Source organism: Schistocerca nitens, chromosome 9 (assembly GCF_023898315.1).
Source record: "Schistocerca nitens isolate TAMUIC-IGC-003100 chromosome 9, iqSchNite1.1, whole genome shotgun sequence".
In the NCBI taxonomy this organism is placed as follows: domain Eukaryota; kingdom Metazoa; phylum Arthropoda; class Insecta; order Orthoptera; family Acrididae; genus Schistocerca; species Schistocerca nitens.
The window spans coordinates 341,725,333-341,742,436 of NC_064622.1; the positions used below are offsets into that span (position 1 = coordinate 341,725,333).

Genomic DNA, 17,104 nt, shown 5'->3' on the forward strand with positions numbered 1-17,104 from the left:
AAACTATTTATCGTCCATGTTTGACTTCCATACATGGCTACATTCAATGCAAATACTTTCAGAAAAAAACTTTCTGGCACTCAAACTTATACTCGATGTTAACAAATTTCTCCTCTTCAGAAACTCTTTCCTTGCTATTGCCAGTCTAAATTTTATTTATACTTCGGCTGTCATCAGTTATTTTGCTACCCAAATAGCAAAACTCGTCTACTACTTTAAGTGTCTCATTTCCTAATCTAATTCCCTCATCATCACCTGATTTAATTCGACTACATTCCATTATCCTCGTTTTGCTTTTGTTGATGTTCATCTTATATCCTCCCTTCAAGACACCATCCATTCCGTTCAACTGCTCTTACAAGTCCTTTGCTGTCTCTGACAGAATTACAATGTCATCGGCGAACCTCAAAGTTTTTATTTCTTCTCCATGGATTTTAATACCTACTCCGAATTTTTCTTTTGTTTCCTTTACTGCTTGCTGAATACACAGATTGTATAACATCAGGGGTAGGCTACCACTCTGTGTCACTCCCTTCCCAACCACTGTTTCCCTTTCATGCCCTTCGACTCTTATAACTGTCATCTGGTTCCTGTACAAATTGTAAATAGCACTTCGCTCCCTGTATTTGACCCCTGCCATCTTCAGAATTTGAAAGAGAGTATTTCAGTCAACATTGTCAAAAGCTTTCTCTAAGTCTACAAATGCTAGAAGCGTAGGTTTGCCTTTTCTTAATCAATCTTCTAAGATAAGTCGTAGGGCCAGTATTGCCTAGTGTGTTCCAACATTTCTACGGAATGCAAATTGATATTCCACGAGGTCGAATACTACCTGTTTTTCCATTCGTCTGTAAGGAATTCGTGTTAGTATTTTGCAACCGTAACTTATTTGAGACGTTTGAATTCCTTTTTGACTGCTTCATTTACTGCATTTTTATATTTTCTCCTTTCACCAATTAAATTCAATATCCCTTCTGTTACCCAAGGATTTCTACTTGCCCTCATCTTTTTACCTACTTGATCCTCTGCTGCCTTCACTATTTCATCTCTCAAAGGTACCCGTTGTTCTTCTATTGTATTTCTTTCCCCCATTCTTGTCAATCGTTCCCCAGTGCTCTCTCTGAAACTCTCTACAACCTCTGGGTCTTTCAATTTGTCCAGGTCAGATTTCTTTAAATTCCCATATTTTTGCAGCCTCTTCAATTTTAATTTACAGTTCATAACCTTGGATTGTGGTCAGAGTCCACATCTGCCCCTGGAAATGTCTTACAATTTAAAACCTGGTTCCTAAATCTCTGTCTTACCATTATATAATCTATCTGATACCTTCTAGTATCTCCAGGATTCTTCCATGTATACAACCTTCTTTCATGATTCTTGAACCAAGTGTTAGCTATGATTAAGTTATGCTCTGTGCAAAATTCTACCAGGCAGCTTCCTCTTTCATTCCTTACCCCCATTCCATATTCACCTACTACTTTTGCTTCTCTTCCTTTTCCTACTATCAAATTCCAGTCACCCAAGACTGTTAAATTTTCGTCTCCCTTCACTATCTGAATAATTTCTTTTATCTCATCACACATTTCATCAATCTCTTCGTCATCTGCGGAGCTAGTTGGTATATAAACTTGTAGTACTGTGGTAGGCATGGGCTTCGTGTCTATCTTGGCTACAATAAGACGTTCCCTATACTCGTTGTAGTAGCTTATCCGCACTCCTATTTTTTATTCATTATTGAACCTACGTCTGCATTACCATTATTTGATTTTGTATTTATAACCCTGTATTCACCTGACCAGAAGTCTTGTTCCTCCTGCCACCGAACTTCACCAATTCTCTATATCTTTAACCTACCCATTTCCCTTTTTAAATTTTCTAAACTACCTGCCTAATGAAACGATTTGACATTCCACGCTCCGATCCGTAGAACGCCAGTTTTCTTTCTCCTGACAACGATGTCCTTCTGAATAGTCCCCGCCCGGAGATCCGAATGGGGGACTATTTTACCTCCGGAATATTTTACCCAAGAGGACGCCATCAACATTTAACTGTACAGTAAAGCTGCAGCATGTCCTCGGTAAAAATGACGGCTGTAGTTTCCTCTTGCTTTCAGCCGTTCGCAGTACCAGCACAGCAAGGCCGTTTTGGTTATTGTTACAAAGCCAGATCAGTCTATCATCCAGACTGTTGCCCCTGCAACTACTGAAAAGGCTGCTGCCCCTCTTCAGGAACCACACGTTTGTCTGGCCTCTCAACAGATAGATACCCCTCCGTTGTGGTCGCACCTACGATGCCGCTATCTGTGTAGTTGAGGCATATCACAGTTCGACGTGAACGAAATTAGGTTATAAATATCAGCAGCAAAATGGAATCTAGTGGGAGACAGGTTTTGAATTCTCTCTCTCTCTCTCTTTTATTTTTTTTTTTGATCTAGTGGGATGACGCAATTGCAAAATACTGGGTTCTTAACCGGGAGAACGGCGGTTCAATCTCCGTCCGGCCATCGAGATTTAGATTTTCCGTGATTGTTTCATCAACAGACATTTCTCGGTTTTACCAAGTCTAAATTCCAAATTTCCTCAAACCAATTATTGTATGTAGTAGACAGCTTTACTGTACTAGTTTTCATGGCTGCAAATGAAGTTTTTTTGAGTTGTCACGCCATTCATTAACCGAAGTTCAGCTAGGATTGAAAACGAAATATAGACGAAACCGATGATTTTGTTTTTGTTGTTCGAGGAATAATTTTGAATAGTAATACCTGAGGTAAAATTAAAATGTTTTAATTATGAACTTTATTAACAAGTCAAAAAACTCATTCTAGGTTTGTAATGTGAACTATTTTATCATTCAAGCATGTTTGAGTTCTTCTAAAGTCAGTACAGAAGAAACTGTATAACAGCCACAATTCCGTAATCACGAATGGGAATTTATACTTTCAGGTACTCATAACCAAGCAGTAACAATGGCAAACAAAATCTCGCGAACTACATTCGTCAAAATAGTGTAGTGCCTGCTTCTAATTCTGCTGGAGGACATTTCAGTCCGACAAAATTAATGACATTACAGAAACAAAGCAGAAGTACCTACGGCTTAGGTTTTCTGACTATAGTTACGGAAAGGTTAATGGTTAAATCATTAACTAAACATCAAACGAGTGAAAACGAAGGAACAGTTAATTTACAATTTCATTAACAGTTCCGTAAGTCTTGCCGCCCTGGGAAATTCTGTTTTTACCGTTTGCTTTTGCACGTCATTTTTCCACTGTGCGATAACCTGAAGTATATAAAAAATTCTCGCAGGACACGCTTCCAGCCGTTGCTACTGGAATGCAGCCCTCGTATGCTATAGGCTTTGATAGCACGACGCATGATGTTTGAAACCTGGACCTCTTCACACCATCTTTATTATTAACTTGAAGCATGACAGCGTGAGAAACACGACGAAGTAATGAAATAAGAAAAAAGAACTCAAAACCGAATATTCAGGATTGATCGACGAAATACGCAAGTCCAAGTATAGATCTCAACAAATGATTTTAATTCAAGATATCATTTTAAGGTAACATAACGTTCGACCGATTTTCAGACCAACTAATAAAATGGGCCAAGCACTTCGTTCCGTTAAGGATAAACGTCCCCTCTCTGTCTGCTAGTGGAGTATACAAGATTCCGAGTACATGTGGTAGGGTCTACACTGGAATTACAAATAGAAGTGTGAATACAGAGTTGAAGGAACATAAAAGACTTTGCCGACTAGGGAAAATAGACAAGTCAGCAGTGGCGGAACATGCTCTTCAGTCGAGTGATCACGTAGTGAAATTTTCGGGAACTATGACGAACTATTATCCACGGCTATACAGAGAAGCCGTCGAAAGATACAAACTTGGTGATAATTATAACAGAAAAGAAGAAGCTATGGAACTCAGTGATTATGGACCGTGGCACTACAGAATCGAAGAGAAGTTTATATCATTAACGTACTGTGGTCGATAGTTATATTTTATCCGTGACAAGGTTTATCTCTGCCATCACGTGAACTCCAGACCACGGCCACTTTCCACGGTGTTTAGGCCGTTCTTTGACGTCCGACTCGTCAGCGGCAAGACTCAGTACAACCAGGAGCACTTCCGAAGATGTCCAACGCAGCTTTGGACGAAACGTCAGGATAGAAGAGTTCCATGCACCACGGCCATACAACCCGGAAGAATTCTCGGCAGCATTTCGCTTTTGTGGAAATGACAAAATCACAGCTACATGACTTATTCTCACGCACGCATTTACTCACAATAGTGCAGTGGCAAACGGACTACGAGAACAGACGAACAATAACGAAGGTTGCCGAGGTTGGAGGTATCTCAGAGGTAGTGACGATCGAATGACAAACATGACAACAATTCAGTGCGCTTCAGCATTTTTCGTTGCTTTTTCAGTACGTGACTCCACAACCGATTCTGTAGCAGAATCTCAGTGATGATTGCCCATCCGCCAATGAATAGTTCAAATCCCCGCAGAGTCATCTAGAATTCTCCATATCTTTCAGAATTCCGTAAGACTTTCCTGACTTTTCCAGTAAATTCAATTTTCCTGAGCATCCTCTGTTTTCCAGATCTTGTTAAACGTGCAAGTAGGGCATGGTTGGTTTCGTTCCACCGAACTTCTGCTTTGTCTCCAGTGACCTCGTCCACGTTCAGACGATTAACCTTAATCTTTCTCTTCCTTATTACCTGCTATGGATCAGACTAGACGCAGCCAGCTCCTCAGTCGAAATGAGCAGAGCACACGGCCCAACATTTCGCACCGCGCGCGGACGGAAATAGGCACCCAAAAGCGGGCGGAATTGTAAGTCGTCCTCACGACTCTGGTCCTGCGAACGCTACCTCTCGTACGTGACTCGAGTAGCTCACGGCGCGGCGCGGCAGTAGCCGATCGACATCGGTTCGCTGGCCGAACCCGTCCGAGCTCGGTGGCCACGTCAGAGCCGCCACGGATGTCGCTGCCGGCGCTCGGGTGGCTCCGGCCAAGTTCGGACGCGAGCCGCACAGTCATCGGCCAGTAGTTTCTAGTAACCCGCGCCGCAGCGATGGCAACGTGCACGCGATGGAGCGACGACACGGTGATGCGCTTCGTCAACCTCTACTGCAGGCACGAGTGCCTCTGGAACACAGATCTCGACGTCTACAACGACAAGCCGTCCCGTCTGACCGCGCTCGAGGCCATCGTTGCCGCAATGGGCATACCGGAATTCGGTGTCTCCGACGCAAAGTACAAGATAAACAACCTGCGTTCGTCGTACTTGCAGGAGCTTAAGAAAATCAAAACGTGCGCTCATCGTGGCGAACGTTACGTACCGACCGTCGTCTGGTTCCGCAAGATCGACTCGTTCCTGCGGCCCCACGTAAAGCAACGCTCGCAGGTCGCGTACCGGCACGTGAGTCATTCGCTGGCAGCTAATTGATGCTTTCGGCTCGCTGTTGTCATAATTTCTCGTTCTGTCGTGGCAGGCTTCGTACAGTCTCGGTGAAAGATGGCTTCCATTAGTCTTTATACATCGATACGTCGCATGTTTGTCCGTATCTGCATTTTTTTCCTTCGCAAGTTACCTTACGCTTTGAAGCAAACTATTACCCGTTCAGTTTACCGTTGACGTTTTGGGTGGGTGCGGTGCGAACTGTTGACATGTGCTGCTATTGGTTGTTTCGGATGAGGCACGAACGTTATAACTGCGTTCAGTGTTCATGTAACGCGGTTCGTGATCTGTACTTTGTACAAGTGCAGCACATAAAACAAATGTACTCTCTGCTAATACATTCTTGTTCAGAGAAACAATCGCAATGAACAATAATTATATAAAACTGTTGTTTTACGCTCGAACAATGCAGCTGTGCGTGCGTTTAGGAGACAACGCTACATTCGCTGTTAATATATTCTACAGAAAAACATAGGAAATGAAAAAAAATTGTTGCGTTACGGTCTAATAACTGAAGCGAAGGCGTAATACATTTGCTATTAACACTTCCTTCTACAGACAATCTTGTGAAATTAAAATAAAACTGTTGTTTTTGGATCTAATAACTTGCGGAAGATAAAAATACGTTCGCTGTTGCTATATTATTCTACAGGAAACAATAAGAAATTAAAATTAAATATAAATTTTGGTGTACGATCTAATAATTAGCAAAGAGAAGTCCCAACTGTGGGGGAGGATCGACTTTTGAAACCTTATACACGATGGCGTAGGTTAGGATCTCAAGTATCACATCCCGGAGCGATTCACCCTAGTGGGCCCTCGTTTGTAAGAAATGGACAAAAAAGTCTCGGAGAACACGCTTGCTTACGGTGCAAGAGGTTGTGGTTTCATATTTTGCCAGGTGCTGTAACATTTTTATTTAACTTTTGAAATATTTATCGAAATGACTTTGATCACTATATTATTAAATCTTGTAGCGAAAAATACATTTTTACCGCTTAGGATATCCACTGGTAAAAGATTATTCTACATTCGTTTTTTAATCACTACATGAACATTTTCAAACTTTAAATATTTTGATGGACTAATAAAAATAATTAAAACCACTTATACAAAGATTCCAAAAGAAAAAAAATGGCTCTGAGCACAATGGGACTTAACATCTGAGGTCAAAGTCCCCTAGACGTTAGGACTACTTATATCTAACTAACCTAAGGACATCACACACGTCCATGCCGAGGCAGGATTCGAACCTGCGACCGTAGGAGCAGCATGGTTCCGGACTGAAGCGCCTAGAACCGCTCGGTCACAGCGGCCGGCTCGAAAAGAAAACACCTGGCTCTTCTGCACCCAATTCTGCCTCATCTGCGGACTCGGTAGAGCTGTTCCTGACGTCCGAAGCAGCTGTCTCTGCCTTGTCCGATACATCCTCACAACCACGCGACGAAATTTCACTGTTCAGATGGAGTTTAATAATTACGCTCGCAAAGGCTTCGTTCATGTCCGCCTGCTTAGCTGGGTGGTAACATGCTTGCCGCTGATGCTCTGGGCCCGGGTTCGATTCCAGGTCGAGTTGGGGTTGGAGATTATCTCCGCTTGTGAACTGGGTGTTGTGAAGTTCTCATCGTAATTTCATCCTTATCATCCGCCGCAAGTCGCCGAATGACAGAAGACGTGCACTTGGCAGCCGGATCCGAATTGGACCTCCCGGCTAACAGTGCCATACGATCATTTAATTTTTCCAGCTCCGTCCATCAGTGTGCCAGTATTCGTCCATAATAGTTTTCATCCTATCAAACGCCGTTCATTTTTCCACGCTCATAGTACGTCACTATGCTACCGACATTTACTGACACTGTAGTGTGTACGTACCGATGTTTCACCAGTATACACGACGGGTTTCTTCGCTTTTTTGTCGTTTTCTCTCAAAGTGTGCACGCCATGCTACAATGCCCTCCATCTTAACCAGAAATGTTCGCCAATTTTTCCTTTTCTTTTTTTTAAACGAAACCCAATATCCAGAAAGTGGTTCGTTTCCCTGTGAATGTATCTTGTATGTCTGAATATGATCTTATTTATATCAGTTCAGTTTTAATACGGTTGAATGAGTAGAAGGTTAATTACGTTTAAATTATATACTAGAAATCTTCCTACGTGTCATAAGTTATGTTTCCCAACTCGTTGGGAAGTCGGAATTGTACGTGACCCCGACGGCATTATTCATCGCTAAATGCTTTATTAAGTAATATTAGATATAGGCGTCTGCAGAAGTTTTTCCAGATGGAGGAGGTGGGGGAGGGGCAAGAATCCAAAATAGGCACTGTTGATACAGATTACTTGAGCAGTTTATTATATTCCAGAGAACTGATGGTTATCTCCTCAATATTTGTTATAGATGTATTACTTTGATACTTAAAAAGTAAGCATAGCCCATGATTACACTCTAATGTTTGTTGATACTGAATGTCGAAACTCTGAAGTAGGAAATAGTCAGAAGTGAGAATACTGTTGCTTACAAACAAAGCCGGCCGGAGTGGCCGTGCGGTTTGAGGCGCTACAGTCTGGAACCGAACGACCGCTACGGTCGCAGGTTCGAATCCTGCCTTGGGCATGGATGTGTGTGATGTCCTTAGGTTAGTTAGGTTTAATTAGTTCTAAGTTCTAGGCGACTGATGCCCTCAGAAGTTAAGTCGCATAGTTCTCAGAGCCATTTGAACCAACCATTATTTGAAAACTAGCAGTTAAACAGAGAACCGACTCATGGCGCTAACATATTAGACCTTCTGGTGACAAACAGACCCGAACTATTTGAAACAGTTAACTTAGAACAGATTTCTCTCTCTTTTTCGATAAAACAACACACCTTCTTTTATTCTGTAGTGATTCTTAATCTTATTATTCTTGCCAGTACTTGAATTACTTATAATTTCCTTCTATTTACCATCTATCCTTTGCATTTGTCCCAAATGAGAACACATCTCACTTACATCTTTAGTATATGGAAGTTTCAAGTATCATTATCTTAAAATCTACGATCCGTTCTTCTTCGATTTCACCGGACTTAGGTGTTGGCAGTCTCGACAATGCGTCTGCCACGACATTGTCGCGACCCTTGATGTGCTTAACTGTTATGTTGTACTCTTGTAACACTAATGCCCATCGTGTAAGTCGTCCATGTAACATTCGACTTGACATAAGAAAAGTGACAGCTTTGTGACCACAATGTATGACTATTTTCGTACCATATACGAAGTATCTGAATTTCTTCAACGCCCATATTATCGCTAATACCTCTCATTCAGTTGTACAGTATGAACGTTCACAATTAGACAGTGTTCTACTAGCAAAAGCAATTATTTTAATGGTCTCTACATTAGTTTCGTCATCCATCTGAAATAACATAGCCCCCAACCCTGTCTCTGGTGCATCAGTCGCGATGAAAAAATCCTCTTCCATTCGCGGATTGTGCAGTAGCGGAGCATTAAGTAGAGCACTATGTATTTCATCAAAAGCTTGACTACAAGCATCAGTCGAATGCCATGGTATATTTTTTCGCAACAATATTCAATAACTGGTGTGAGATGAATTTTCTGAAAAAGGACGCTAATCCCAAGAATGATTTCAACTGCTTCCTATTGATAGGATATGGGCAGTTTCTAATTGCGTCTAACTTCTTAGGTTTTGGCACTATTCCCTCTGGTGTAACTATATGACCAAGAAATTTAATTTGATCTCTACCGAATTTTGATCTACCCAAATTAATTGTCACTCCATATTCCAAGAATTTTTCAAACACCCGATTTAATAATTCAAGATGTTCTGCCCACGTTTCCGTGGCAATTAGTAAATCGTCTACATAAGCCGTAACTCGTTCCAATAGATCTAGACCAAGCACTGTGTCTAGTGTGCTGCTATGAATACACCACCATTAATATTTAACCCAAACGGCATTACCTTAAATTGATAGCTTCTTCCCAAATAAACAAAAGCGGTGTATTTTCGTGATTCCTTAGAGATCTTTGTTTGCCAATATGAACTTTTGAGATCGAGGGAGGTCAGAAACTTCACTCCATGGAATTTTTGCACGAGTTCTTCAAGATTTTATGGACACGTCCTCACTGGTTTGATAATTTTATTGATATCCCTCGCATCTAAGACTAAACGTATCTCTCCATTTGCCTTAGTTACAGCTAAAAGAGGGCTGGAGTACTCTGACGTTGAAGTTTCTATAATACCCCAGTCTAACATTATCTTTATTTCCTTCGTCACTGCTTCTCTCTTTGACCAAGGGACTGAGTATGTCGTCTTACAGAATGTATTATAAGGGTAGGTTTCAATGTGGCACTCAAAGTTTTTAATTATTCCTGGCTTTTGATTAAATACAGGTAGATATGATCTTAACACTTCTCTTAACTCTGCTGCTGAATTGATAAGTATTCTGATTCCCTAATCTTTTCATCGATGCTCAACATCTGTTTCAACCTCGGTTAATTTATCACGGTCATCACCTATGTAATGCACAATATTCATCGGAACATAATTGACAATCAAATGTTGACATTATTTTCCTAAAGTAATTCTCTTCTTTCTTAGCATTATCTTCAATGGCTTATCGTTAACAGTTAACGTACAAACACCTTCGCCGGCCGGAGTGACCGTGCGGTTCTGGGCGCTACAGTCTGGAACTGAGCGATCGCTACGGTCGCAGGTTCGAATCCTGCCTCGGGCATGGATGTGTGTGATGTCCTTAGGTTAGTTAGGTTTAATTAGTTCTAAGTTCTAGGCGACTGATGACCTCGGAAGTTAAGTCGCATAGTGCTCAGAGCCATTTGAACAAACACCTTCCTTAATGTCCAGGATTGCACCATATTCATATAAAAAATCCATTCCCCAGATGCACGGTGTAGTCATTTTAGATACTATCAAGAAAGTACATTCCAGTTTAGCTTCTTGTAGTTCTACTGCTACCCGCACTTGTTTATCTTTTGAGCTTTAGCGCTAAAAGCCCCCGAAACGGTACATCCTGACACTGGTAAAGTGAGTAGCTTCTGTTGCCTACTAACCATATTTAAACAATTACTCGTCATTACACTGACTGTTGCACCTGTGTCAATCAGAATACTGAGAGGAATACTATTAATCTTAGCATCTGCTATAGCCTGTAAAGTAAAATCTTCCGAATTGACTTCAGCCCTTGGTTCTTTCATTAACTCGTCTCTGATGTCAGAGCCGTTATTATAATTACATGTTTCACTAATTTCCGCGGCCCATAATGCAGCTTCTCCTGTGATCTTAGACACGATAAATTATATCTTATCAAATTCAGTCCAGCTGCGCGGAAATATTCTCTTAAACAAGTTTATGAACACTTTCGGATTGACATTGTTTTTCTCACTAGAGAATGTGGGAAATTGCCTACTCTCAAAGATGCTGTGTTCCACCTTTAGAGAAGAAAAACAGCTTCGTTGGACATACGGATCATCTTCTACTTTCCAACGTGAATTTACTTCCCACGGATCACTAGCAAAGGTGTTGGACTGCATACACGGATGCTTCGTCTCGCAGTTGCATTTTATTTGACTACCTACATATTCATTTTCTGGTTTTGCGTCACTACACAATCGTTGCTCGGATGTTTGAGCAAACCGAACATGATAATTATGCACAACTTTATTTTTAATTTGATGAAAGTTATCAGTTAAATTATTTGTCACATCTTCTAATCTTTGACTAATTATATAGCTATCGATCTTCTTAACCGTATTCTTTTCAATTTCATTCAGATGTTCTGTCGTATTACTATAATTATCTGCCAAGGAATCAACCCTTATCGATACCATATCACACTGTTCCGATAAATTACCAAAATTTTCTTGCAATTTATCTACACAATCAGTAATTTTAATTTCCTGTTTTTCTTGTTTAGTTAAACTAGACTCGACATCTTCCAATTTATCATCCACTTTGACCTTTTGATCGACAAATCGAGCTTCAACATTCTCTACACGGTTATCTACTTTAACCTGCTGTTCAACTAATTCAGAAAATTTACTATTGAAAAATGCTTGCTGTTCTGAAAGTTTAGTAGCTTGCAGTTCGACTTCTTCAGAAATTTCACTATTCAAGGTCGCTTGCAGTAGGCCTACTGCTTGCTGTTGGGCTAATTCAGAAAATTTACTATTGAAAGACGCTTGCTGTTCTGAAAATTTAATGTCCAATTTTACTTTTACTTCAGCAAAGTTTTCCCCCATCATATTCAATTTTGATAACATTACACTGAGTACATGTCTACACTTGGAGAGCTGTTCGGTGCGACATTCATTCTACATTCGCGATCTATTCCCTCTCTAACATCACAATTATTGTCTGGTAATTCTACGACTTTTTCTGTTCTAAACCCCGATACACTCGGTATCACTTCTTTATCTGGTTCAGTAAACGTTTCACCTCCTACATTGACAATATTTTTGTATTACCTTCTTCCTGTTCTGACAAATCACTAATCTCCTCCTCTGATTCGGGTATTCTCTTATCTATATCACTACGCAGTCTCAAGGTTCTTTTAGGCATCATGATAACTATAGAACACAAGCACAGTGAAATCTCAGTTGTCACTACGGTACAAAGTCTACTCTATGATACTCAAAGGATCACTTATTTTGTGGATTTCTTACTTTTCTCTGTAGTTATAAATTGTCGTGGCGTGGGTGTGATCAGTGTCGCGTTCTCCGACGCGCTGCGTCATTCTGCATTTAGCTCACTCGAAGTCGTGGAGCGTTGTGGAGGAGTCAGCCCCCCACGTCGTCTCTGCACTCGTCGTTGAGAAGAAACGTCGGACGGTGTGACGTCCGGCGTCGTTGAGTTCAGTTCTGTGAACAAACAATGTCTAGCTATTGCCCACAAATACCACGTCGTCATTTCAACGATCCGACTACGCGTGCTGATATTGTCGACGCCGTAGAGCTGCTACTGCCACAGCTCTCGCAGTGGAGTTGAGACACGATGCGCGATGACGTAGGTCCCCGTTGGTGAACGGGAAACAGAAATGCGAACTCGTACGATGGATGCTTCTTCTGATTTAAGATTGAATGATTCATTGCCCAGATATGCAGTAGTTGTTAAATCTTATCTCATCCGCATCGTACACACCACTAATTGCGAGGAAACATTGTAATTATCAATCTTCTCGTACGTTGTTGGCTTGTTGCTATGGAGTTGTTGAACCTGTATGAAGCGAGATCCACAGATACTCTTTGATCACGTCTGAGTGAATCTACGCCATAATGTTAAAAAAATGTTCAAAAGTTCTCTTTTCAATTAATGAAATAGGTATTTTGATATTCAGACTAAATCGTCCCGGCTGAACAGTCGTTGGTTAACTGTAATTGATTAAATCACTTAATAATGTAGTCCACGCTTGTTATTTTACTTGGAACGAACAGTTTATTGTTCCTTGGCCACTAAATACTTTATAACTTTCGTACCACACGCCCACGCAGTTGGTTGGTAAAGTCAGTTCTATTAAAATTAAGTTTCTTGACAATTACGACAGCTTTACTCCTCAGCGTAATGGTATTATCTTCGTGAAATCGTGTAATTGTGTCCTACTCGAGACTAATTGAGTGTACTCCTTTGATATACTATCCACTCTTCTTTTAGTTCAAACTATTTGAAAGTCAAGTCCAATATTAACTAGTTTCGTCAATAAAGTTCAATTCACCCGTTATGCACGGTTAAACGCGTCTATCAGTTCCTGTCTCTTCTTAGAAAATCAGTTTCCGAAGTTCGTGAATACGCAAGAAACACTTCTGAACGCAAAACAATCTCGTCGCGTTCCGTACTCTCAGTAACTAAGACAAGAATTGTTCTCGCAACGTCTTTACAGGACGAGAGCCAGCAAGCGACTTCTTCTGTGAAACAGTATTGTAGGCGCATTGGATTTCTTCGTTGTGCTTACAACTCTCTTCCACGTAAAAGTTATCTCTGACTAACATCACCTTGGATTTAGCTTTCAAGATATTAATTGCAGTTATCACTTGGATATTTGTCCATTAATTAAATCTGAGGTTTCTTCCTCCTCTTTTCATAACAAAAACTCTCAGTGATGTATGTTTTTGTTATTAAAACTTCTTGGTGTTAGCTTATCGGCAAAGAAGTCGTATTTGCCAAGATAACTCTTCCCTACTTCATATAATGATATTCCGTCTTAATTGACTTTAAGGGGGTCGTTGGGGTGTTATAACACTTCGTATTTGCATTCAGAGGCCGCGGTCGATGTGCAATGAAAGACCTAACAGAGTTCCAGAGAGGGCAGATTGTGGAGCATCAGTAACCAAGACAGTCAACTTACTAAATATTACAAGAACAACTATTTCAACAGTTGCGAGAGCCTACAGAACACATTGTAAAACATCATCGTGTAAACGTAATAGTGGGCGCAAATTAAAACTAAACGATAGATATCGTCATACGCTGACAGAATTTTATCAAAACAACACAAAACTATGGCGGCTAAAGTGACTGCTGAGCTCAATAGCCATATTCGAGACCCCGTATCTATCGACACTGTTTGCCGAGAACTGCATAAAGCGAATATTTATGGACGTTCTTCTATACCGAAACCATTAGTGACGTCAACCAACGCAAAAAGCGTAAAACATACTGTCAGGGGCATAAATCCTGGACGGCTGGCTAGTGGAAACACGTCACACGGTCCGACGAGTCAACGTTTTCATTATTTCCGACATCGGGCCGGGTTTATGTCTGGCCAATGCCATAAGAAGCCTACAATCCTGATTGCTTGATTCCAACGGTTAAGCATGGAGGTGGAAGTGTGATGGTGTGAGCAGCCATATCATGGTATTCTGCTGGTCCCATCATTACTCCTAAAAGCCGTGTTACAGCCAACGATTATGTGAACATTTTAGGCGATCAAATGCACCCCACGATTCAAATGTTGTTCCCCAACATGATGCCCTATTTCAGGACGATAATGCACCCATTCACACAGCCAGGACAGTAGAATCGTGGTATGAGGAGCATTCAGCGTATTCCCTGGCCAGCACATTCCCGGACTTGAACATTATTGCACCCTCATGATCCGTATTGTAGTGCAGACTCCGGAGCAAACTTCGGCCTCCCTAGTCAGTACAGAAGTTCGGAGAGACTCTGATCGAAGAGTAGCAAAACATTCCACTAGAAACTATACAATCATTATATGCCAGTATTCCAAGAAGAATCGCAGCTGTATTACGGGCAAATGAGGATGCAACCCCTTATTAATAAACCATTCCTAAGTAAGTACAGGTGTTTTGCCTCTGTGGTGAAAGTCTTTCTTGTATCGCCTCTGAGTGCAGTTCATTGACTCGCACAGTGACCAAACACACTGTTGCCGCTCATCTTCGAATCTTTTCCATCTTTTTCATTAATCTACGGTCTCCACCTGAGATTAACTTATTGTTCATGCTTCATTTATTACTTCGAAAGCTGCTTGGCTATTTGAAATAACTGAATAAAATAGTCGCAAGATTGGAGTTACTCATTGGTTCCTCTGAAATAACCATCGCTTCATTAACCCTAAACTCACGAGGTGATTTTTCTGTTATGTATACTACAAGATGTGGTCTCTGTGTCCCATATCTTTAAACTGAGATATAGGGGATAAGTCATCGAAAATTTTCGTTTAAGTCATATAACATTTATTTTTACAGTGGTTTCAGTGTTGTTTAAATACTTGTCGTTGATATTATTGCACTAAATAATGCCTACAGAATTTTACTTTTTATCACACGACAGACTTTCGTGCGCCTTTTTAAATAGTATACATAAACGGAGAACTGAACTCTACATTCTAAAAAATAATATTATCTCTGTAGCTCGTAAGTTTTCACATAAAACTAAATCACGGGATTTAAACTTACAGATAAAAGATTGCACTCGATAGGACAAAAAGAAAATCTGCAAAATTGACATTCACTGCTGTGGTCAACATTTTCCTTTATCACCACTAAGAACACGTTTGATATTAACTAGCCATGTATTTCACTGAAGAAACAGGAATGTTCTCACCCCCACTGTCCTGAAAGATACTCCTGTGCGCCAGCAGAATTGTGATTACCGGCTGTTGTACAATCGTCGTCTCTTTCGTCTACTTCGTGATGTATAGCACTGACATGTTCCTCTATTCACTGGCTAACAACTTCATCCAACATAGGATCGTTAAAACTGACACATTCCTGCTAACACATTTTGTATAAAAGTACGAAAACAGGTACGTAGTTCACGAGGCGCGGTATAGGAGACCCCAACCCGTATCAATAACACGTATCAACAACAAAAGAGAAGGAGATAATGCATTATGGTCACTGTGTTATGATTCCATATCTAGAAGACAGGTGAGAATAACAACGCAGTCTATTATCTGGATTGCTCGTGCAAAAGAAACTGTGGCCACATGACTCCTGGTAAAAATTACATTTATTCTTAATGGACTTACCTGCAAAGTCTGTGATGATAAAATACACAGAATTCCGTTGAGCATGAAAAAAAAAATCGGTTGAACAGTTGTGCCAAGAATTTGCTACACGAGAGTGTTTACTGCTTACAGCAATGTGAGTTCCTGCGGCGACACTCGCCTCGGTAGGCCACGGACCCAGCGTCGGGAGTAGAGACTCGCCCTTCGTAGAGGCGGCAGCACATCATCTTCCCTGCCTGAAATTTCCTAATAATCTTTCGAAAAACCTCTCTGGCACCTACCTTCCACACTGCTGTCGTCCTTATGGTATTTTAGGAACGACTCACGTCCTAATTAGTGTTGCCAGAGGTTCCGATTTTCACGGGATGTACCAATATGTGCAATGATTTGTTCGGCGTGAGCCTTACACGCAACATCAAATGTCCCGAATTTTGGGCACTGCTAAAGGGCCCCCTACACGGTTAATAGTGTTGCACAATATAGGTAATATTTTTGAAGTTATTCCTAGATTGTGCAGTAATATTGTGCAAAAATATAGCGGTTCGGAATGCTATACGATAGAGTCACTGCTGTTGTGAAAACTGCCATACCTTCTTGCAAGCAGAAGGAAAGATGGTGAATCATTGGTTCAAGGAGTGTCAACGATCAGTCATTAAGATTTGTTGAGAGAATTGAGGTTAAACGAAAAAAAAATTTATCAAAATTTTGTATGTGTTGATAATTCAAAATTTGATACTACTGTTAATGATGGTCCCTATACAAAGGCACTTCCCTCCTCCCCTCTCTCCCAACCCCCTCTTCTCCCCCTTACAGCCTGGTGTACGAAGTTTTTATTCATTACAAAATTCTCATGTACACTTTAGAAGTGATTCCGCTAAGCTTCTTGTTTAGCCAAATGTAGCACTACGTGGCTGATACAGAGAGGCAATTACACGCCTGTAACAATTGTATAATTTAACTGCGTAGGCTTTTGTGGCCAGAGTCAGTTGACGTAAAAGTTATCTGAGTATCGTACCGCGTCATAATGTAAAAAACTTTACTGCGGAATCAACGTTTCGATCGCGATTACAGTGGCCTTCTTCTGGGTCTTTACATTCTTCTGGGCCTTTACATTATGACGCGGTACGATACTCAGATAACTTTTTTGTCAACTGCTGAATAATT

General features: G+C 40.9%; 1 protein-coding gene across 3 annotated transcripts in view; it reads left to right on the forward strand.

Annotated features, from left to right (window-relative positions):
- The window catches only part of LOC126203965 (protein bric-a-brac 1-like), a 455,035-nt gene that overhangs the window by 89,748 nt on the left and 348,183 nt on the right, over positions 1-17,104 (forward strand). Inside the window, exon 1 of one of the 3 annotated variants that reach the window (XM_049938364.1) lies at positions 5,080-5,427. The exons of the other annotated variants lie outside the window; for them this stretch is intronic. Coding sequence (XP_049794321.1) covers positions 5,080-5,427 — 348 coding nt within the window. Of the gene's footprint in view, positions 1-5,079; positions 5,428-17,104 lie in introns of those variants that run through there. 3 annotated transcript variants of the gene reach the window in all.